The sequence below is a fragment of the Abramis brama genome (genome assembly GCF_963993115.1).
Source record: "Abramis brama genome assembly, chromosome: 6".
Taxonomy (NCBI): Eukaryota; Metazoa; Chordata; class Actinopteri; order Cypriniformes; family Leuciscidae; genus Abramis; species Abramis brama.
The window spans coordinates 44,090,924-44,113,039 of record NC_139968.1 but is presented as its reverse complement, the minus strand read 5'-3'; the positions used below and the strand labels follow the sequence as shown (position 1 = coordinate 44,113,039).

At 37.0% G+C, this 22,116-nt stretch overlaps 2 protein-coding genes across 3 annotated transcripts; one reads left to right on the top strand and one right to left on the bottom strand.

Moving 5' to 3' along the window:
• Window positions 1-502: 502 nt before the first annotated feature.
• Window positions 503-12,191, top strand: lim2.2 (lens intrinsic membrane protein 2.2). The gene is made up of 5 exons (XM_084116548.1): window positions 503-705; window positions 9,178-9,368; window positions 10,057-10,194; window positions 10,849-10,983; window positions 11,793-12,191. The coding sequence occupies exons 2-5, from the start codon at window positions 9,191-9,193 to the stop codon at window positions 11,861-11,863; spliced, it is 522 nt and encodes a 173-aa protein (XP_083972674.1). The 5' UTR covers window positions 503-705; window positions 9,178-9,190; the 3' UTR covers window positions 11,864-12,191.
• gpr35.2 (G protein-coupled receptor 35, tandem duplicate 2) lies at window positions 12,109-21,096 on the bottom strand. 2 transcript variants are annotated; one of them, XM_084116546.1, is made up of 3 exons: window positions 21,028-21,096; window positions 20,820-20,891; window positions 12,109-15,744 (listed from the first exon to the last, which is right to left on the bottom strand). In XM_084116546.1, exon 3 carries the CDS (start codon window positions 15,735-15,737, stop codon window positions 14,790-14,792), a length of 948 nt encoding a protein of 315 aa, XP_083972672.1. In that variant the 5' UTR covers window positions 15,738-15,744; window positions 20,820-20,891; window positions 21,028-21,096; the 3' UTR covers window positions 12,109-14,789. The 2 variants fall into 2 exon arrangements, with proteins under 2 accessions (XP_083972672.1, XP_083972673.1); XM_084116547.1 differs by lacking the exon at window positions 20,820-20,891 and having other exon boundaries at window positions 21,028-21,087.
• Window positions 21,097-22,116: the final 1,020 nt, after the last annotated feature.

Sequence of the window (22,116 nt, the reverse complement as noted above, 5' to 3'; positions counted from 1 at the left end):
TTTTCAGAAGCATTTAAATGTAAGAATTCAAAGGAATCGCGATGTGCGATTTATTACACGCTTCGTTCCTATTGGCATCCACATATGTTTTGATGCTAAATCAATAGTTTTCAAATTTTGACAATCTACACTTGATTCCTATATAGCTAACAATTGTTGGTTCACTGAAAGTTGTGGAAAAGTTGTTAGTTTCTCCCAGAACGGATATTCTAAACATTTGTTATCCAGGAACGTTTTCTTTACGTAAATAGAACGTTCCTGTTAGGTTTGTATAACATTCACCTGTTTGGTTTCCAAGTACCATATATGGGGACGTCCCCACCATAGTTTGCTCATTTATTACAGTGTTTACTTGTATGTTGACGTGCTGGTGAGATTTCTTCATCCTTCTGGATGGATTTGACCTGTGAGGGAGGCCTGAGGGCGCGCGAGCGTCGACGCGCGTCACGAAACGTCCCACGCCGCGGGACACAGTGATGCAGAAGAAGACTGGAGAGATTGTGAGGATAGGAGAGGGAGAGAATGAGTAAACAAGAGGACGAGATGCAGAGAAAGATGCGGATTACCTCACATCTCACATGTCTGACTGGATGATTCGCTCTATTGTGGCGGGAACAATAACGGTCGCCGCGCGTGGCGGGTTTAAAACCCCAGAGGCGCGCGGACGGAGCGCAATCTTCGCGGGAGACTGTAACCGTCAGAGAGGTACATGAAGCTAGAGTTGATGTTATTAACTGGTTTGAAACTTATCACACCTACTTTATTAGATGTTTTATACATAAAAAGGACAATCCGTGACTTTTTGTGGAAATCTTAATGCGTTTGCTCATCTTGCAAAGTTTTGATCATCGCACTTTTGTTGTGTTTTAATCGTTGAGTTGATGTCAACAAAAGCCTGGTTTGTTCGATGTGTTCATTTGTAATGCATTTAATGTCTCACTTCGTGAGATTCGTTATGAATGGCTCTCTTATTTGTCCTCTGAATGAGTAGTTTGTGTGTTGGCAGCGTCCAGCTCGAGTTTGAAATGTGCTGATCCAGTTTGTGCTGCGCACACGATTCGCATTGAAAACGCTCGTATGCATATTATTATAAACTGATGAAGCTTGATTGATCGGCTCGATTCGAGCCAAATGCTGATGCCACTAAACTGCTATTGTTCACATCCTGTGAAAACGTTTCTATTTATAAAAAGTTTATGGCACCTTTTCTAATACTGTTTTACTTTAAAATAATTTATCTCTCCAAAAGTGGCATCAGTAATATAGAGATATTTAGACAACTTTAGATATCTTTATCTTTTAGATAAGTATTTTTAGAAGCAAAATAAAAGGTGGATAAAAGTTTTTCATATGCTATTGTTGGAATTTAATGATACAATTTTAAATAGGCTACTTGTTAACGTATTATATTTTAAATGATACGTTGAATCATTTTAAATAAAACAATATTTTAAATATTTTAATCTATATCAAGCTTTGGTTTCATGTATGTTGTGCATTTATTGAAAAAAATACATAAAGTGAATTGCTTGTATGATGATTGATAGGTTGTTGTTATGTTGTTAAAGTTATAATTTTATTTATCAAATTGTTTATTAATACACTTTTTTATTGTTTACTAATTTACATTTTATTGCATACATTATTATGTTTTATATTTATTATACAAATGTACATTTAATTTATCCTATAATTTTTAATTAACTTCTTACATATTTTAAAAATGTTAAATGTAATTTTCCTATTATTTATTATTAATAATATGAAACATTTACACACGTGTGTGTATTTATAATAGTAATTTGCATTTTAATTTATATTATTATTGAAATGTTGTACATTTATTATAAAAATATAAATTGAATTTATCATAATGTATTATTATTTTACATTTAGATTGGTTTATTAATATATTAACATTCTTATTTATTTTTTATTATTGTTGCTTATATTGTATTTTTTATTAAACTTATAAATGTTATTGTCCTATTATTTATTATTAGTAGTAATATGTTAATTTAACTATTCTATTATTAATAATACTAATATTAATAATTTACCTTTTTATTTGTTTATTTTATATATTCATTTGGATTTTATATTATAAAAATATAATATATTTATTATAAAAATATAAGTTTAATTGGTCCTATAATTTATTATTTCAAATTTGTTTTGTAGAATCATATAATAATTTTTCATTTTATTTTAGAGAATATATTGTATATTTATTATTAAAATTATAAATGTAATTTTCCAATAATTTATTATTATTATTATTATTATTATTATTATTATTATTATTATTATTGAAAACCGAAAAAATAGTGTATGTTTCAGGAGAGGAATGAATAAGCTGAACAATATTTTCAAAGAAAGTAGAGAGAAAATGTGGTGTTTGCCAAATGTTGCTATGCAGTTGCTAGGTGTGACGAGGAGTCAGCAGAAGTGGGATCCATGTGCTGCTTTATTGTAGACAGTAGGAGAACAACAGGCAGAGGTAAAGCACCAGCAACAGAGATATCAAAGGCAAGACAGAAACGTAACGATACGACAGGCAATGGATCAGGGCAGGCAGCAGGCAAACGGTAAATCCAGGTAAGCAGGCAGAAGATCAGATGTGCAGGCAGCAATACGGGAATACAAGGTAAACAGTCCAAGATCAAACACAAGAGATCAATATACTAGGAATAACGCTCAGAAATGTCTGCAATGGCAAGACTTTGTAGTGAGTGTGTTTGTGACAAAAATAGTCCATGGGATGGGGATCAGGTGTGAGAGTAATCAGCACCAGGCTCGGAATGATGGGAAACATAGTCCGAGTCAATCCTGACGTGAGGAGGTGAGCGACGCCAGGTTCTTCTACGAGGGCGAGGGGCAGGTCTATCCGGATGGGTTCTATGGAAGTCGGCAATGAGAGATGGGTCCAAAATGTCGTCTGATTTGACCCAAGACCGCTCCTCTGGACCATACCCCTCCCAGTCCACAAGGTATTGTAGTAGTCTGCCCCGGCATCTGGAGTCCAGGAGTTCATGCACTTGATAAGCCTCCTCGCCATCCCTGATGATAGTCACTGGCCTCATCTAGATCCTCCTCTCCTCTCGAACCACCAGTGGGCTTGAGCAGAGAAACATGAAAGGTGGGTGAGATACGGTAATTGGAAGGAAGAGCCAAATGGTATGAGACTGGACTAATCTGTACGATTATTTTGAAGGGACCCACGTACCTGGGACTGAGTTTTCGGCAGGGTAACCAGAGTCGAAGGTCCCGAGTAGAGAGCCTGACCCATTTTCCAGGGCGATAATCAGGATGAAGACGGCAGGAGTGGTCAGCCTGTTCCTTCTGGCTCCTCACCGCCCTCTGAAGATGCACATGTGATTTGTTCCAGACGTTCTCACTCCTCTGCAGCCAATCATTTACCGCTGGTAGCTCAGAAGGTTCTCCCGACCACGGGAATAGAGGGGGTTGATGGCCCAGGAAAGCATTGAAAAGGGGTTAATCCAGTGGAGGGTTTTCTGAGTGAATTTTGTGCATATTCTGCCCAGAGCAGATAACGATTCCAGTCTGTTTGGTTACGGTGACATCTAGGATGTCATCTCCGGTGACGGTAGGATCTGAGGTAACGGGTAAGTTCTTGGTTTATTAAACTGAGGGTGGTAACCAAAGGTCAGACTGGTATTGATATTGAGCTTCTGGAAGAATGCGGCCCACAAACGAGAAGTAAACTGAGGTCCTCGATCGGAGACGATGTCTTCCGGAGGACCATAGAATCGGAACACATTACACAGAGTTTCTGCTGTTTCAAGGGCCGGGGGTAATTTGGGTAGGGGAATGAGGCGACGGGACTTGGAGAAACGGTCAACTACGGTGAGTATTGTGGTATGACCATGGGAGTTGGGGAGATCTGTGACAAAGTCGATAGCAATGTGGGATCAGAGGCGTTGGGGAATGGGTACAGGTTGGAGTAGACCAGCAGGGGCTTGGGGAGATGATTTGGTCAGTTGACAGGTGTTACAATTCTGAATGAAAGTGATGATGACGGATTGCAATGACGGCCACCAGAAGCGATTGTTGATGAGTTGACTAGTGGCACTGATGCCCGGGTGACCAGAGCTGGGACAATTGTGCACTCACTGAATAACTCTTCTACGGAGGGTCGTAGGTACATAGGTGCGATCTGAGGTACAGTCAGGTGGTTCAGAGTTCTGAACATCAGTAATCTCATTCATGAGGTCCCACTGTACAGGTGCCATAGGATAGGATAGGATTAAGGGCTACCACCTGTGCTCGTTTACCTGTGAGCGCTGTCCGCGTACTGATTGGTGCGTGTCCTGAGGAGTCTAATACAAAGCAGCAGAGAGAGCGAGAGAGACATTGCGGCGTTTGAGGTTGTTCCGCTCTCCAAGCCCAGACAAGTGAGCGCTGGTCGCGTTCTTTGGTGTGTGTGGTCCCAATGTGTGTCCTAACGTGATTCTTGGATTTGTCTTTTTCATTTATGATCAGTTAAGAGTTTATGGGTAATGTAGGGTGGATGATACCCATAACTTTTCTCCTGTTTAATGGTTAGTTAGGGAGTGAGGGAAGATATATGTTGTTTTGTTTTGTTTTCTGATTTGTATAGGTAAGTTAATGCTATCCCCTTTTAAGTAGAGGTATTTTTGTTTTCTTTTGAGTTGGGCCCTCCTCCTGAGGTAATACTTTTGTTTTGGATTTGTTTGTAATGTGTTCCTTTACTTTACTTTATATTACTATTTTATTTTCTAACTCCTGCAAGGTTGAAAATAAAAGGCAGATATGCCATTTCAAACCGAAACTTGTCTGGTTACTTTGTGCATCTGGGCCTGGATAGCTGGAGATCCTCAAAGTCTCTCCACTGTTTGTTTGTCGTTACCCTATTTTATCCCTAGACTAAGGGGAGACGTAGCAGCAGATATTCTAGGTTTCGATGATCATAATACCAGGGGCCGGTTTCACAAAGATAGACTTTGACTATGGCTTAGATATAGTAGATAGTCAGACTTCAGATAGACATCTAAATCAGACCGTTGCACAAAGCACTTAAGACTCTGACTATCTTAAGTAGGACTACACTGCAATGCATTCTGGGTAAAATAAGACACTTTTCAAAACAAAAAACATGGCGGATCGAGTAAGCGCATTAAACCACTCAGTGCAGTTTACCCCAGCGGAAAATATGTGTTTGTTGGAGGAGTATAAATGACGGAGTATGTTTTTATGTTTGGAGGTTGGAGTAGACCAGCAGGGGCTTGGGGAGATGATTTGGTCAGTTGACAGGTGTTACAATTCTGAATGAAAGTGATGATGACGGATTGCAATGACGGCCACCAGAAGCGATTGTTGATGAGTTGACTAGTGGCACTGATGCCCGGGTGACCAGAGCTGGGACAATTGTGCACTCACTGAATAACTCTTCTACGGAGGGTCGTAGGTACATAGGTGCGATCTGAGGTACAGTCAGGTGGTTCAGAGTTCTGAACATCAGTAATCTCATTCATGAGGTCCCACTGTACAGGTGCCACAGGATAGGATAGGATTAAGGGCTACCACCTGTGCTCGTTTACCTGTGAGCGCTGTCCGCGTACTGATTGGTGCGTGTCCTGAGGAGTCTAATACAAAGCAGCAGAGAGAGCGAGAGAGACATTGCGGCGTTTGAGGTTGTTCCGCTCTCCAAGCCCAGACAAGTGAGCGCTGGTCGCGTTCTTTGGTGTGTGTGGTCCCAATGTGTGTCCTAACGTGATTCTTGGATTTGTCTTTTTCATTTATGATCAGTTAAGAGTTTATGGGTAATGTAGGGTGGATGATACCCATAACTTTTCTCCTGTTTAATGGTTAGTTAGGGAGTGAGGGAAGATATATGTTGTTTTGTTTTGTTTTCTGATTTGTATAGGTAAGTTAATGCTATCCCCTTTTAAGTAGAGGTATTTTTGTTTTCTTTTGAGTTGGGCCCTCCTCCTGAGGTAATACTTTTGTTTTGGATTTATTTGTAATGTGTTCCTTTACTTTACTTTATATTACTATTTTATTTTCTAACTCCTGCAAGGTTGAAAATAAAAGGCAGATATGCCATTTCAAACCGAAACTTGTCTGGTTACTTTGTGCATCTGGGCCTGGATGGCTGGAGATCCTCAAAGTCTCTCCACTGTTTGTTTGTCGTTACCCTATTTTATCCCTAGACTAAGGGGAGACGTAGCAGCAGATATTCTAGGTTTCGATGATCATAATACCAGGGGCCGGTTTCACAAAGATAGACTTTGACTATGGCTTAGATATAGTAGATAGTCAGACTTCAGATAGACATCTAAATCAGACCGTTGCACAAAGCACTTAAGACTCTGACTATCTTAAGTAGGACTACACTGCAATGCATTCTGGGTAAAATAAGACACTTTTCAAAACAAAAAACATGGCGGATCGAGTAAGCGCATTCAACCACTCAGTGCAGTTTACCCCAGCGGAAAATATGTGTTTGTTGGAGGAGTATAAATGACGGAGTATGTTTTTATGTTTCCACTGTTCGATCGCGCCCGTGCCTCTCTCTCTCTGAAACACACACACATTCCAGCATTGCAATCTTGACATCGCAGCCTGTTATTATGCTGCGTTCACACCAAACGCGAATAGAGCGTCAAATCCGCGTCTATCGCGTCTAGTTCGACGCTTGAACATTTTGAATCCATTCGCACATCCAAAGCGAGCGTTTGAAGCTAAATAGACGCGTTCAGAGCTATGACTCCACTATGACTCTACTACTCCCTGTTGCGTAGTGAGCGGTGCTTGCGTCCACTGTTTAGACTATGAAAGGGAGCGTGTCGATCGTTGCTCGCGTTGACTATGTAACAGTTACAAGGACATTTTACTTGGGAATGTAGTAACAAGAAGAAATGTTTAAATTATGAGCCATTTTCCCTTTTCTTCTGGCTGTTTGTAATGTAGGTAGGCTAACTGATTGTTACTGCTGGTTGCCAAGATAACATAGTCTTAAACCTAAGTTAGCCTGGGGGTAAGGTGTCTAATTTTTTTGGTCTAAATTAAGTCAGTCTTTATTTTTGTGAAACAGTCTAACTTCCATTAGACTAGTCTATGAGCAAATTTGAGACTAGTCTAACACTATAGACCAGTCTAAAATAGCTTTGTGAAACCGGCCCCTGGAAGGGATATTTGCTTCCCTCCAGCCAGTGCCGCCATTGCTCAAATGCTGCCGTCATGGCCAGAAGTTCCCGATTTCCAACGTCATAATTTTGTCCAGCAGATGTGAGTTTCCGTGAGTAATATGCGCAAGGGAAGAGTTTGGGCAGATTGCCTTGTCTTCGATAGAGTACTGCCCCAATGCCTGTGCTGGATGCGTCGACCTCTACAATAAACTCACGTTCAGGGTCAGGATGATGTAAGATAGGGGCTGTGGTGAAGCATTCCTTTAACTCTTGGAAGGATTTTTCTGAAGCTGCAACCACGATAGACGATGTCCTACCCTCTTAAGCTTGGAAGTTAGAGGTGTTGCAATGATGCTCAAGTTTCTGATTAAGCATCTGTAAAAGTTGGCGAAACCTAAGAACCGCTATTACTCCTTAACTGTAGTTGGTTGGGGCCACCCCAGAGACTGCATTGACTTTGCTGTCGTCCATGGTGACTCCCTCTGAACTGATGAAGTATCCGAGGAACGAAATTAAGGTTTGGTGGAACTCACACTCCTCTTTGCCTTGGCATAAAGTTGATGTTCAATGAGGCATTGCAGAACGGTTCAGACATGGTGAATGTGTCCAGGGTGTTGGAGTAAATGAGGATATCATCGATATACACAATGACCCACTGATACATCACTGATGAAGGCTTGGAAGACAGAAGCACTATTGACCAGCCCGAATGGCATAACCGAATATTCATAGTGGCCCTTGGCCGTGGTCTTCCACTCATCTCCTTCACGGATTCTTATCAGGTTGTATGCGCAGTGCAAGTCGAGTTTTGTGAAATACTTAGCAGTGCAAAGTTGCTCCAGAGCTGCAGGAACAGACGGCAGTGGGTAACGAAATTTGACAGTAATTCCAATAAGGCCTCGGTAGTCGATACAAGGTCGCAGCCCACCATCCTTTTTACTCACAAAGAACCACCTTGCTGATTCCGGAGAAGTGGATGGTTGGATGAACCCCTTTGCCATTTCTTCCTTGATATAGTTTTTCATAGCCTTTGATTCGTGTTGTGACAAGGGAAAAATCCTGCCCTTGGGAGGAGTGGTACCTGGAAGCAGGTCTATGGCGCAGTCACCAGAACGATGAGGAGGTAGTTGCGATGCCTTGGTCTTACTGAAGGCCTCTACTACCCCTTTTCCACCAAAAAAGAACTGGTTCGGAACTGGTGCTGGTTCAAAGTTGGTTCAACTTGCGAACCTTCTCAGAACCTGTTTGTTTTTCCACTGACTAGAGAGCCCAGCGAACGACGTCGTTACGTCACTGTGTACGTTGCCATATGTCTTAGCTTTCCCAGAAACGCTTGCGCCAACTTCAAGCATAACAATTACAATGGCGGACTACATCGTCTTTCTGCAAATGTTTCTCCTGGCTTTGCGATCCTATATCGGGGTCAGAAGAAGACGTTTAGAACACATTTGTGCTGCTCGTCTGGATTACTATAGATGGAGGTTACGTTCGAGAAGAAGTTCGACAGTAACCCCGCCCCCAGCCCCCGACGTAACCATGATGTGGTAAAAGAACGGTTCTAGTCCAGCAAAGACTTGGTGCCGCTTTGGAACCAATTTTCCTGGCCGAGAACCGGTTCTTTGGCTGTCGAAGCACAAAGAACTGGTTCGCAAGTAGGCACCAGCTCCGAACCGGCACCAGCACTGCCCTGGTGGAAAGGGGGTATACGAGATCCTTGTACCCTAGAACAAGACTTCGTAGTGAGTGAGTGTGTGTGTGACATAAATAGTCCATGGGATGGGAATCAGGTGTGAGGGTAATCAGCACCAGGCACGGAATGATGGGAAATGTAGTCTGAGTCAAAGTTAGTACTCCGGTGAGGGAGCCCTCAGCTGGTGATCAGAGGGAGCCACAGAGGCTTGATTTGTGACACTAGGGTTTTTGCTGGTGATTTAAGGAATCAATCTAGGAAACTTTAAGCCTGAGATGTTTGATTAACTGTGCGTTTACCGTGTGTTTTGTGCAGGACGCTCTCATTGATGGTGTTCACTCTGGTAGGCGGGGCCTCACTGTGTGGTGTGGTGGCCCTCGTGCTCCTCATCATCTCCACAGCAACAGACTATTGGATGCAGTATCGCTACTCAGGGAACGCAGCCAATCATGGCCTCTGGAGGTTCTGCATCAATCGCAAGTGCCACGCCCACACGCTCACCGTGGGTGAGGACAGTCAGCCGCATCACACTACAGGACACTTGCAAAAATTACAATTATATATATATATATATATATATATATATATATATATATTTTTTTTTTTTATTTTTTTTTTTTTATTATTTTTTTTTTTTTTATTTTATTTTTTTTTTTATTTATTTCATTTTTCATTTTTTTATCCTTATCCTTCTGGGTTGGTCGAAATGTGTATTTTATTTTTCAAAAATTTCATGTCGTTCTATGAAAATTAAAATATAAAATATAAAAAAATAAACAAAAAAGTCTAGCTGATTATATCAGTATTGGAAAAAAATTTTTTTTATATATATATATATATATATATATATATATATATATATATATTTTTTTTTTTTTTTTTTTTTTTTTTTTTTAATTCAAAACATACTTTCATATGTTCTTTGACAATAACAAAAAATACATGCTTTTTAGTAATCTTTATCTATCTGGGTTGGGCGATATTGGTAAGAGAATATGTTATTATTTTATTATTATATAATTTGAATAATTTTCTTTTTAAAAACAATTTGTATTCAGATTCTATGACGATGCACAAAAATACTAATCAATCCATCATACATTAATTGTTTTCATATAGATTCCTGCAGGACCTTGAGTATCCCAGAATGCTCTGAACCTGTTAGTGTGTAAAGTGTGCTTTTCCACCCCACAGCATTCTGGGACGCCACGCGGGCCTTCATGCTGCTGTCGCTGCTGGGCTGTTTTGCTGGAGTGCTTCTGAGCATCACTGCGTCTAAACGAGGCCAAAGCAAACGAGTGCGGGCCGGAGGAATCGCTCTGCTTCTGTCCGGTGAACAAACATTACAACACTCGTTAAAGATGACATTTCATTCAGTTAAAACCCTCATCCTTCCCTCGCGGGTCAACATGACCCGAAGCCCTAAAAATATACTTAATTTTTTTGGTCCAGAAAGCTTATTTTATTTAATTTTGATAATATTTTTTTCTATTTTTAATGCAATTTTATTAACCGTTAAATTACTAGATTTAATCAATAAATAATAAATAAGTAGTCATTTAGTAATTTAAGCACATTCCTCACATTCTTTTAACTTTAATTCAAAATAACTCACAATTTCATGCATAACCCTTTCAGTTCAGCTCAAAATATCTTACATTACACATGTAGACATTATAAAATAATTTTTTGGTAAAGTTTCAGCATTTTTAGTTAGAATTTTGAGCATTTTTAGGTTTTTCTATGTGTACTGAAGCATTCCTCGCAATCCCATTCATTACTTAAGGGGTCAAATTGACCCACGAGGGAAGGATTTGTTACTTTTTTAAATTTAAAAATTTGAAGAAAAGAAATTCTGGGTCAAAATGACCTGAGGGAAGGATGAGGGTTAAACTAAAGGTTTTAGACACTGATTCTGTGATGTCAGGTTTGATTGACAGCCGTGACGTGTCGTTTGGCAGTGTTGTCATTGCTGTTTTCCCGCAGGAATTCTCGCGCTCTTGGCTCTGGCGATCTACACCGGGATGACCGTCAACTTCTTCGGGAAGCGCTACATCGGCTGGAGGTTCTCATGGTCTTATATTCTGGGATGGATCGGCACCATACTGGCTCTGGCAGCAGGTCAGATATCCATATGCACAAACAGAAAATGCTTTTTGAAAATCCAATTTAAAGAATAGATTTTTTTTTAAATATTCAAATAAAATTTTGCACTCCCATTTTTTTTTTTTTTTTTTGCAAAATAAATAAAAAAATAAATATGTATTATAATGGATAATATAATTACATTTCTTCTCTTTTAAATTGGTCATGGCAAATGCTTATAGGATGGAGTCTGTTTATGTTTTTTGGGACAAGACGATTCATTTGATTGAGTGAATGCTTTATTGAATAACGGCCTCTTAGAGTGAAAATTCAAATGAATCATTGAATCAGAGTTTCATTTGTTTCATTTAATTGGCTTGTTTAAAACCTTTAGGAATCGATTCATTGAATGAATTGAACTGACCAACTCAAACCATTTTTGCTACTGAAGTTTACATTTCAAATGCAATTTGTAATAAACATTTGATAAAACATCTCATATTTGTGATTTGAATGGTCAAAATGCATAAAACGTTTTCAGTTTTCAGTTGGAAATGGTGTGTAAATGACCCCCTCAGAGTGATGATGCAAATGAATAATTGAATCAAACTTATGAATTGGTGAATCTACTCAACAGAATCAACTCGTTGATTCAAACGAACCGATTCAGTGAGTCGTATGATTCATCGCCAACTACTAAACAGCATTTTAGTCGTTTTCACAGATCCGTGTAAAAAGTGATCATTTTGACAACATTGACATCTATGCGAAAAATACAAAAGAAAAACTTTCCCGGTTTTTAGTACATGATTGTTGTGTAAATCTGTGTGTTCTCTGTATTCCAGGAGTTCTGCAGCTCTGTGCTTATCAGAGAAGCTTCAGTGAAGCGACGCCTGTGAGTGTCTCTGACAGCTGAACCCTGATCATCACAAAACACTGAGCGCTTCAATCCTGGAGGAAAAATAAACTGCGTTTGGACTCTTTCTTGGTGCATGTTTTTATTTTTCCAACTGAACTGATGGTGCAACATTTAGTCATTGGCAGGTTAAAACAGAAGCTTGTCTGTCCAACAGATGGCGTACCGACACAGAACATCCTCTGATGAGCCATATATCTTCCATATATCAAAGCCTCAAAAAGTACACACAAAACACCCCTGTATTACAGTACAAGTTTGTCTTTTTAATGAAGTTTATATGCAGCGTTTACACTAAATAATCTTCATTTTATATCCATAAAGTTTTAAAAAAGAAAAAAAGAATAATAATCATAATAATACATTTGATTTATAATGCGCTTTTCTAAAGCCCAAAGCGCTAAAGACAGTAAAAGCAAATAACATACAGAAGTACAAGAATAATACAAAAATAATCAGAGTACAACACAGTACAATACTAATCATGACAGTCTATATAAGCAATTTTAAAAAGATGAGTTTTGAACAACTTCTGGAAACTGGCTAATGTGGGAGGAGCTCTAACAATAAGAGGAAGTGCATTCCATAACCTGGGTGCAGCATCAGAGAAAGCTCTCTCATAGATCTGAATCTACAGGGAATCAGTAGACCGAAGGGAACGGGAAGGCGCATATACAGGATGAGTCGCTGATGGAAGAAAGGGGCTTTTTCGTGCATAGCTTTGTATGTTCGTGTGAGGGGGAAAAAATCTGTTTAATGCATTAAAAATATTTAACTCAATTAACAAATATTTAAAAAATACTGTATGTTGTTTCTACATTACTTTGGAGATTCAGTGTGAAAGTATTAAAATATTAGGGCTGGGTGACGATTAATTGCATCCAAAATAAAAGTTTGTGTTTACATAATAATTATGTTGTATAGGCTATATAAATACACACATGCATGCATATATTTAAGAACAATTTGTTATTTATATAATATAAAGTATGTGTAGGCCTAAATATATAGCTATACAGTAGGCTATATAGCTACATGCAAAACATTTTTTTTTAAATATATACATGCATATGTGTGTATTTATATAATTATATACACTACACATTCAAAAGACACCTGAAAACTCATCTCTTCTGTGAGCACTTGACCTCATAAAAAAACTAGGGCTGTCAAAGTTAGCGCGTTAATAACGCGTTAACGCAAAATCATATTAACGGCACTATTTTTTTTAACGCTCGATTAACGCAGCGCGTATTTTCTGTTTGACCCGTGGCCCAAAACCTAGTTGGAGAAATGGAGATACACAGTGTTGCCAACTTAGCGACATTGCAGACAAATTTAGCTATTTTTTTCCCTTCAACAAAGCGCCCAAACCTTATTTAGTTTCTGAGAATCTACCGGTACCGCCGGTACTGCTCTCCCAGCACGCGCGCGCGCCTCTCTCTCTCTCTCGCTCTCTCTCGCTCTCTCTCTGCGTCTCGCGCTGGAGAGAGGAGCAGCGCTTTAATTCAGTAAAACACAGATATGATGTTGCTTCTCTAATTTTACATGCAAGTATAGCCGAAATCGCAAAACAGATATTGTGTTTATCTTATGTGTATTTGATTTCATCAGATGACGGCTCGATGTCTTAATGGGTCGCGTTTCAGTCACCATTTCATATTCATTCCGTTGTTTGACAACAGAAACAGTAAAATATACCAATGAAAACAGTTTTATTGAGAATTTAGCTTCATCAAAATGGGCACAGAGAGAAACAAACTATAATGTAGCCTAATAATAAATAATAAATGTACATTTAGCATTTTCAGAAGAGCTGCCCTGTCATGCAAAAATCAAAACATGTTTGTGTTAATTGCTCAGTGCAAAGAAAGAGAAGTAATGGGAACCTGGTATTTCTTTGTTCCTTCTACATGTGTCTAATAGACATGAACAAGTTCTTTGAAAAACATCTATGACCTTTGAAACATGTCTTGTCTTCATGCTCTATATATGTTGACTATGGTTTCAATAATAAACATACATTTGCATAAAGCATCCATATTTATCCATGCCCACGTTGATTAGAGTATTACAAACTTGAAAAGTATTAATTTAAGGTACATTTAGAACAAATAAAAAAATGTGCGATTAATCACGAGTTAACTCATGACAATCATGCGATTAATCGATTAAAAAATTTAATCGATTGACAGCCCTAAAAAAAACAATAATAATAATAATTTCTTTCCTTTTCCTTTAATCCTCCCTTATCGGGCTTATGCTACTCTGAAATGAACTTCGTATTTTGAGCACTTGTTGTTGTTTTTGCCTCTTCACAATGACTCGCTTAATTTAGTCTTAAATTGTAAGTCGCTTTGGACAAAAGCTTCTATTAAAGGGTTAGTTCACCCAAAAATGAAAATTCTGTCAGTAATTACCCTCATGTTGTTCCAACCCCGTAAGACCTTCGTTCATCTTCGGAACACAAATTAAGATGTTTTTGATTAAATTTGAGAGCTGGATCACTCCTCCATAGGCTTCTAAGACATTATAACTTGCTGGCCCAGAAAATGTATTAAAGACATTGTTAATATAGTCCAAGTGACTACAGTGGCTCAATCTTAAGTTTATAAAGTGACGAGAATACTTTTTGTGCGCAAAAAAAACCCAAAAGTGGAATAAAGTCGTTATTTTGGGGTTTTTTGCGCGCACAAAAAGTATTCTCGTCAAACATTTTTGGGTGAACTAACCCTTTAACTAACTAAGTAAATGTACACATATATTATGTAAACACAAACATTTATTTTGGATGCGATTAATCGCTGCCCAGCACTAAAATATATTAAAACCGTAATGCTAGGTGCGATTAATTACAGTAAAAATGCGATTAACCAATACATTTTTAATCATTTGACAGCATTATCAAAATGTGTTTGAATTAGTGCTAAGTTACCTTTCTATAATCACATTCATGTTCTTCATTCCTAGTTTTATTCACGCAGCACATTATCCACGATGTTTTGGTGGCAAAGTAATAACTGAAGCAGTCCAAAGCGCAGTTCATACTGGATATGAACATCGCGAAGTGAACGAAATTATGCGCGAAAGACTGCACGTCACAACTGAAGTCATAAGCCTGCGCGATGTATTTAAAGAAAAACCCGAAGTGAACAGGGAAAAAACACACGACGAACACAATCAAGTTCGCCGTGATGATAAACATGCACTGGAGTTTCTCGGCGCGGGATCCGATTTCCAACTGTTTCCTCAACGTGTAAATTACTCTAACGGAGCAAAACAACATGATGAGAAACGGCACGAGGAACCCGACGATGTCCAGCACGAGAATGAACGATAGCGGTAATTGCTCTTCTTTATTCTTCTGAAAGCATTTGAACGTTTTGTTATTCTTCGTTTCGTCGACGTGATGAAATGCCGCGCTAAACGAGCAGGTGACCAACCAAATGAGCGCGCAAACCACCAGAGCGTTCCTACGGGATAAAATATCCCTGGACTTCATGGGATACTTTATGGCCACGTACCGCACCACACTTATCGCGGTGACGGTGAAGATGCTCACGTACATGTTGATGTAATAAACCGACACAAGTACGAAACACAGCTCTTTATTGCTGTGGTCCCAGAGTTTGAGAAATGCCCATGTGCCTTCATAGGACACGATGCGGATGGGAAGGAGCACCAACACGACGCAGTCTGCGATGGCGATGTTGGTGATGTAGATGTTCATGTAGGTCCAGTCCGCTCTGGGACGCCGGCAGAACATCACTAGGACGTACATGTTTCCCAGGACCCCGAGGATGAAGATGGGAATCAGTGAGGCGAGCTGAAAATTCTGGATGCCAATGCTGATGTCTAGTTTGCAGTTCGACATCTTCAACCTGTGGAAAATTAAAATACACACTTTATTATTGCACTTCTCAGACAGGAACATAGTGTCGGCCTACATATGGATTCCACGCGTACCGGATCTGCCGACACTACATTGCAGTCTGGGTTTGCATTGCGTTGAGCCAATGTCTTTTATAGTGATTTTTAGGATATTTTAGTTTTGTTCTTTATGATAAATACACAGTAAAAAAAAAATGTTGGGTTCTTTTATAAACCCAAGCGTTGGGTTACACATATTGGGTCACTATGTTGGGTTGGTTTCCAAAAATGTTGGGTCATTTTAAAAATCGTTGGGTAATTTCTAGTAATAACCCGGCTGTTGGGTTAACTGTTGGGCTGTTGGGTTACATATGTTGTATGTAGCCTACACAATTATGTAGGCTATATTTACATTAATTTCTAGACTCCCCAATATTAGGCTTGTATTTTTAAAATATATTTGTTGAGACATATTTATTGTTTTATACAAATAAACAATCTGTATTTGAAAACAAAGTGTATTTTATTTATTAAAATGTCATAAAAAATAAATGGTTAACCTAACTGTTGTGTTATAACAAATGCTGGGTTGTTTTAACCCAATTTTGGGTCAAATGTGGACTAACCCAAACGTTGGGTTAAAAATGCAATTTAAAAATGTAACCCAACGGCTGGGTTTGTCCATTTTTAAATTGTATTTTTAACCCAACTTTGGGTTAGTCCATTCCATAACCCAACAACAGACATTTAAATAGAACATAATGGCTTTTACACAATTGGGTTACTCGTTGGCTTATTTTTAACCCAAGATTATAGCTTTTTATCATAAGAGCCCTGCCACCAAAATTAATAAAAATGCTTCAAAAAACCAAGATATGGTGCAAAAAAAAAAAGTCTCTGTATAAGTTCTTGTTTTTAATATTTATTAGCTATATCACACAAGCATCCGTGCTGTTTTCCAAAATATCAGCACTGTAAAAAATTATCATGATTTTAACGTAAAAGACTTAACTTGTCAACAAAAAGTGTCTGTACTATATACACATATTTTTTTACGGTAAATTTCTGGCAACCACAGCTGCCAGTTTTTACCGTAAATTTTACAGATTTATTTTTACAGTGCACGTTTGCAAATGTGATATTGATTTTAAAAAGCAAAGTTAATAGGCGGCTTACGTCTTAGACACAATATTGTCTGTTTTTCCTCTAATTCGCCAACGTAAATAATTCCAAGCATTAGAGCCATTGCATCTCCGAGCAACACGGTTTCAGTTTCTTCATTTTTGAACGAATCATTGTAATGAATGACATGACCACACACTCACTCACTCACTTCTGCTCTGTCCCTGAATGAATCAGACGCATCGAACGAATCGTTAGAGTGAATGATTCAATGACTCACACTTTAAGAGGATCATTTGCCGCCACCTACTGGTGGTTTTAGTCAGGGCCGGCCCGAGGCATAGGCGGAATAGGCAAATGCTAGGGGCGCCACTCATCCATAGGGGCGCCAGAATGAGTGAACGAGTGAATTTTTTTTTTACATTTTTTTTATTTTTATAATACTATTTAAAAAAAACATTAATTCGAAATACTACCAAATAAAGCAAAAAAAAGTCCGGTTCATCAATCTTCCCCCGACCCCCGCCCAGCGAGTGCTTGAAGTGCGTCAGAAAGATAGCGCGCGCGCGATCATTTTTTGGTAATTTGTTGTGTAGCGTGCGCGACGCCGCATCCAATGTAGACAGCATTGCTTTTGTTAACACACAGCTCGTAGAAACGGGCCTGGCAGCAGCTCGCGCCAGTTCTAGACACGGTGAAAGTTTCCTGATTGTGACGGATGGCCGAATTTACATGACACATTATAAATGAGCATATAGTCTGCGATAGATACAGTGCCAAAAAGAAGAGAAGAGGATAAAAGGGGATAAAGACAGAGGTAAAGTGATGTAGTGAATGAACAGTTTATCTAATTGCATATGAGTAAGATACTATAATTTCATGGCAGTTATTTTTACCTTAAACTTAATGTTAGCAGTTGTTCTGAGTTCTCCAGAGGCCCCAGACTGTGTGATTTGTAACAATCATGTCAGTTTTAAGACGCATTTTTTTATTATCACTTTTTTTTATTAATGTTTTACTCTACAGTTGTGCAGATTTGGGGGGGATACAGAACAGGCCAAAAGTTTGGAAACATTGCTATTTTTAATGTTTTTGAAAGAAGTTTCTTCTGCTCATCAAGCCTGCATTTATTTGATCAAAAATACAGAAAAATTATAATATTGTGATATATTATTACAATTTAAAATAATTGGTTTTCAATTTATTAATTATCATTTATTTCTGTGATGCAAAGCTGAATTTTCAGCATCATTACTCCAGTCTTCAGTGTCACATGTGACATCCAGTCTATCACATGATCCTTTAGAAATCATTCTAATATTCTGATTTATTATGAGTGTTGGAAACAGTTCTGCTGCCTAATATATTTGATGAATAAAAGGTTAAAAAGAACTGCATTTATTAAAAAAAATATATATATATTTTCTAATTATATAAATCTTCTTTACGATCACTTTTTATCAATTTAACACATCCTTGCTGAATAAAAGTATTGATTTATTTTAAAAAAGAAAAGAAATTACTGACCCCAAATTACTGACCAGTAGTGTATATTGTTCTTACAAAAGATTTCTATTTTAATTTTTTTTTTTTTTTTTTTTACTTTTTATTCATCAAAGTATCCTAAAAAGTATCACAGGTTATGGAAAAATATTAAGCAGCAGAACTGTTTCCAACTTTGATAATGAATCATCATATTAGAATGATTTCTAAAGGATCATGTGATAGACTGGAGTAATGATCCTGAAAATTCAGCTTTGCATCACATAAATAAATGATAATTTAAAGTATAATAAACTGAAAACCAATTACTTTAAATTGTAATAATATATCACAATATTATTTTTTTCTGTATTTTTGATCAAATAAATGCAGGCTTGATGAGCAGAAGAAACTTCTTTCAAAAACATTAAAAATATGTTTCCAAACTTTTGGCCTGTACTGTATATGGCATTTTTTAAATTTATTTTTACATTTATTCATTACATTTATTAGTAATGATATTTATTTACAGGTTTATTAAAAATAGCAAAGTTCACATTAAATCTGTATTGTAAAACGTGCTATAAAAGATAATGGGGACTTGACTTGAATGCTCGATGTAATGCTCTTGGTATTTGTGTTTAGGCTGTAATGTGTGTGTGTGTGTGTGTGTATATATATATATATATATATATATATATATATATATAGGCTAAATAATCATGAACACAATGACGGGGTGAAATGGGTTGTGATGCATGGGGCACCAGGTAAAATCTTGCCTAGGGCAGCAAATTGGTCAGGGCCGGCCCTGGTTTTAGTATAATTTCATTTTAGCTGAGGGAGGAAGATTGAATGATGTTTGGTTTCGGTTGTGATTGTAACATTATCTCTATTATATTTACAATGTTATCTCATATTTCACTCTTAATAGTCTATTTATAAACGCATTCTATCTCTTTAGCTAACCTTAGTGAAAAAAGTATACTTTATTGTATTTGAAAATATATTCCCTTTTTCAATAGTACATTGAAAATAGTACTATTTTCACAATACAACTTTTAACACACTTTAAAATAATTGTACTTTTATATTTTCTAAAAATATAGGCTATTTTAGAAAAATATACTTGAAGTGAAAATTCTGTTTTTTAATTAAGTGTATTTATTAAACATATATTTTAGGTATAGCCTATTTTAACTGTGTGCTGGAAATGATCATTGTAACAATGCATTGAAAGTGCACATGCGTTTTATGTTTAGTCTATAGTTATGCGCGTTTGAATATATATGTGCGCAGGTATGTCAATATGTACAAATTGACCTCAACAAATTACTGGCCTTAAAAATTCATAATACATCATTTTTTTGTCGCCTCCGCATATCCATGTGAACTGGAATCATTTTGACAATGTTTTATCTGTATTATTTTGTACTGTTTTATCTGAGGTATTTTGTACATAGCTAAGTATTATTTGTTTAATAATGTGCATTTGTTATTGAAGACATAGTGTGCAAAACTATGCTTGTATGTTTCGAAGACACTCACAATTTGTAATGTACTTGTAACACAAATAAAGTACACTTTAATATCTCTAATCAAGCATGTAATTAGTCCCCACAGGCATTTAGTGTACTTTTGTATACTAAATTGGAACAACTTCAAGTATATACTTGAAGTTTTTCCAATTTAGTACAGAAAAGTACACTAAATACACTTAAAGTTATGCTTTACTACAATTTAATTACAACTAAAATATACTTAGTACAAAATTTGTTGTTTCAAAATAGCACACTTCAAGATAACTAATCATTAACACACTTGAAGTACACTAAATTAGTCTGGATGCAAGTATACTTAGCTTTTTGTTTTCACCAGGGAAAGCAGCATTTCATACAATGTAAACAAAGCAAACTATTTTTGAAAAGCAAAACTTGTTAAATGTTTTTTTATCACACATTAAGTGCATCAAATGTAATGCATTAGGCCTATACACAAATAAATACACTGGAGATGGAGCTATAGATCACGTAAGCTACCTTTTGAGCAAATCTGCAACATTACTTGATTTGAATCTCTTTTCAGCAAACATGTTCCTGTATGTATGTAGCCTATAGTTTCTTTCCGAGCAGCCAAAAGTGTCGAATTACAACTCGGCCAGAAACCGGTCTTGGTTGTAGGCTACAAATTCTTTCTATAGTTATTAAAGTCTTCTAAGAAATCACATTTGTTAAAATTATTCATATATGACAGGTGGAGTTAAAATGTGAGAGAGCTCAAATTCAATATGCTATTTGTATTCTAAATGTGTCGCACTCACGCAATATAAAGTTTATGCAGACGTATTGCAATACACATTATTACAATAGCAATAGCCCTATATGTCATATAACATGAGCATTAAGTGTCAATGAAAATATACATTTAAAGAAGTCAAACCAACACACACACACACACACACACACACACACAAAACACTTACCTTTTCACATGCCCAACTAAAGAGAGAAAACAATGAGATCTGTTTCTCTACCAGTGGGGAAAACTCAGTTTCCTTCGAAACAAAAGCAGAAGCTTTTATTTTATATAGGCTAATGTAGGCTATTATGCACAAACGTGTAAATACATTAAGACGGAGATATAGATCACAAACGTTCTTTGTTGGTTCTGTAGGGCAGCTTTTTACTTACTCTCTCGGTTGTTTCGGTTTTATCTGTTTCTGTCATCATCAAGTCATCGTCTACAGGCACATTAACGAATCTGATTGTTCGTTCAAATGAACCGATTCGTTTGAGCGCATATCGTGGGAACGTCAACGAGGCATTTTATGTATTTGTTTGTTTTAAAATGCTGCCGTTCTCATTGAACCAGTTAAGTTAGGCTGTTAAATTTTGTTGAGTTAAGTTAGACCTCAGGCGGAATTCCGCTTATATAATTATAATTATAATAATAATAATAATAATAAAGGAATTAAAGTATTAAAAGGTATTTCAGGGAATAAATAGCCTAAATATATAATAGTAGGTCTACTTGTAGATTAGGCCTATACAAATTTAAGATAGCCTATTTTAAAATGTGCACACATTCAGTCTTATTCGTAAGCTATGTCTAATATGCAAACGTTTCCTGTTTCGTCACGTTCATTTATGAATTACATGAATGATTTTCATAATAAATTAATAATTTAAAATGAAAAAAACGGTGAAATTTCATTTAAAAAAAAGTTGAGTAGGCCTAGTTTGCATCAATAGACTATTAGGCTACTGTTGGTTGCTGAACATTTCTATCATAAACAATATACTTGCATCTTTCCATGATCTCTCGTTGCTTTGTGACATTGAGAACGTAAGCCCCGCCTTCTTTGATTTGATTGGCCTCTCGGATCATTCTGACATTGACGAGCGCTGTTGAGAGCAGCCTATATATAATCAGCCTAAAAATATAACTTAAAAAAAAAAATTGTCATTCTAACCAGAAACAGCTTTACTTATTCTACACTAAAATGATAAGATATAAGACAACTAAAATGAGAAAAGAAATTAATTATATATTTTTTTATTCATAGCTCAGAAATATATATATATATATATATATATATATATATATATATATATATTTCAGCGAGTCAGTTTTTTCGGACGGTTCGTTTAAAATTATTATCTTCTCTCATCACTCAAAATGTTCCGCGAATTTCACGTGAATATATAGCTGTTATTATATTTTTATATACATATTTTCACCCCGAAAGTAAATATGCATATAATGCAGGTATTTTCATA

Bases quoted from the DNA above. Each gene is read 5' to 3' on its own strand.
- lim2.2 (XM_084116548.1), top strand. From the start codon at position 9,191: ATGGTGTTCACTCTGGTAGGCGGGGCCTCACTGTGTGGTGTGGTGGCC. The intron at 9,369-10,056 runs GTGAGGACAGTC...TCCACCCCACAG, and splicing joins CGCCCACACGCTCACCGTGG to CATTCTGGGACGCCACGCGG. The intron at 10,984-11,792 runs GTCAGATATCCA...TCTGTATTCCAG, and splicing joins CATACTGGCTCTGGCAGCAG to GAGTTCTGCAGCTCTGTGCT.
- gpr35.2 (XM_084116546.1), bottom strand. From the start codon at position 15,737: ATGTCGAACTGCAAACTAGACATCAGCATTGGCATCCAGAATTTTCAG.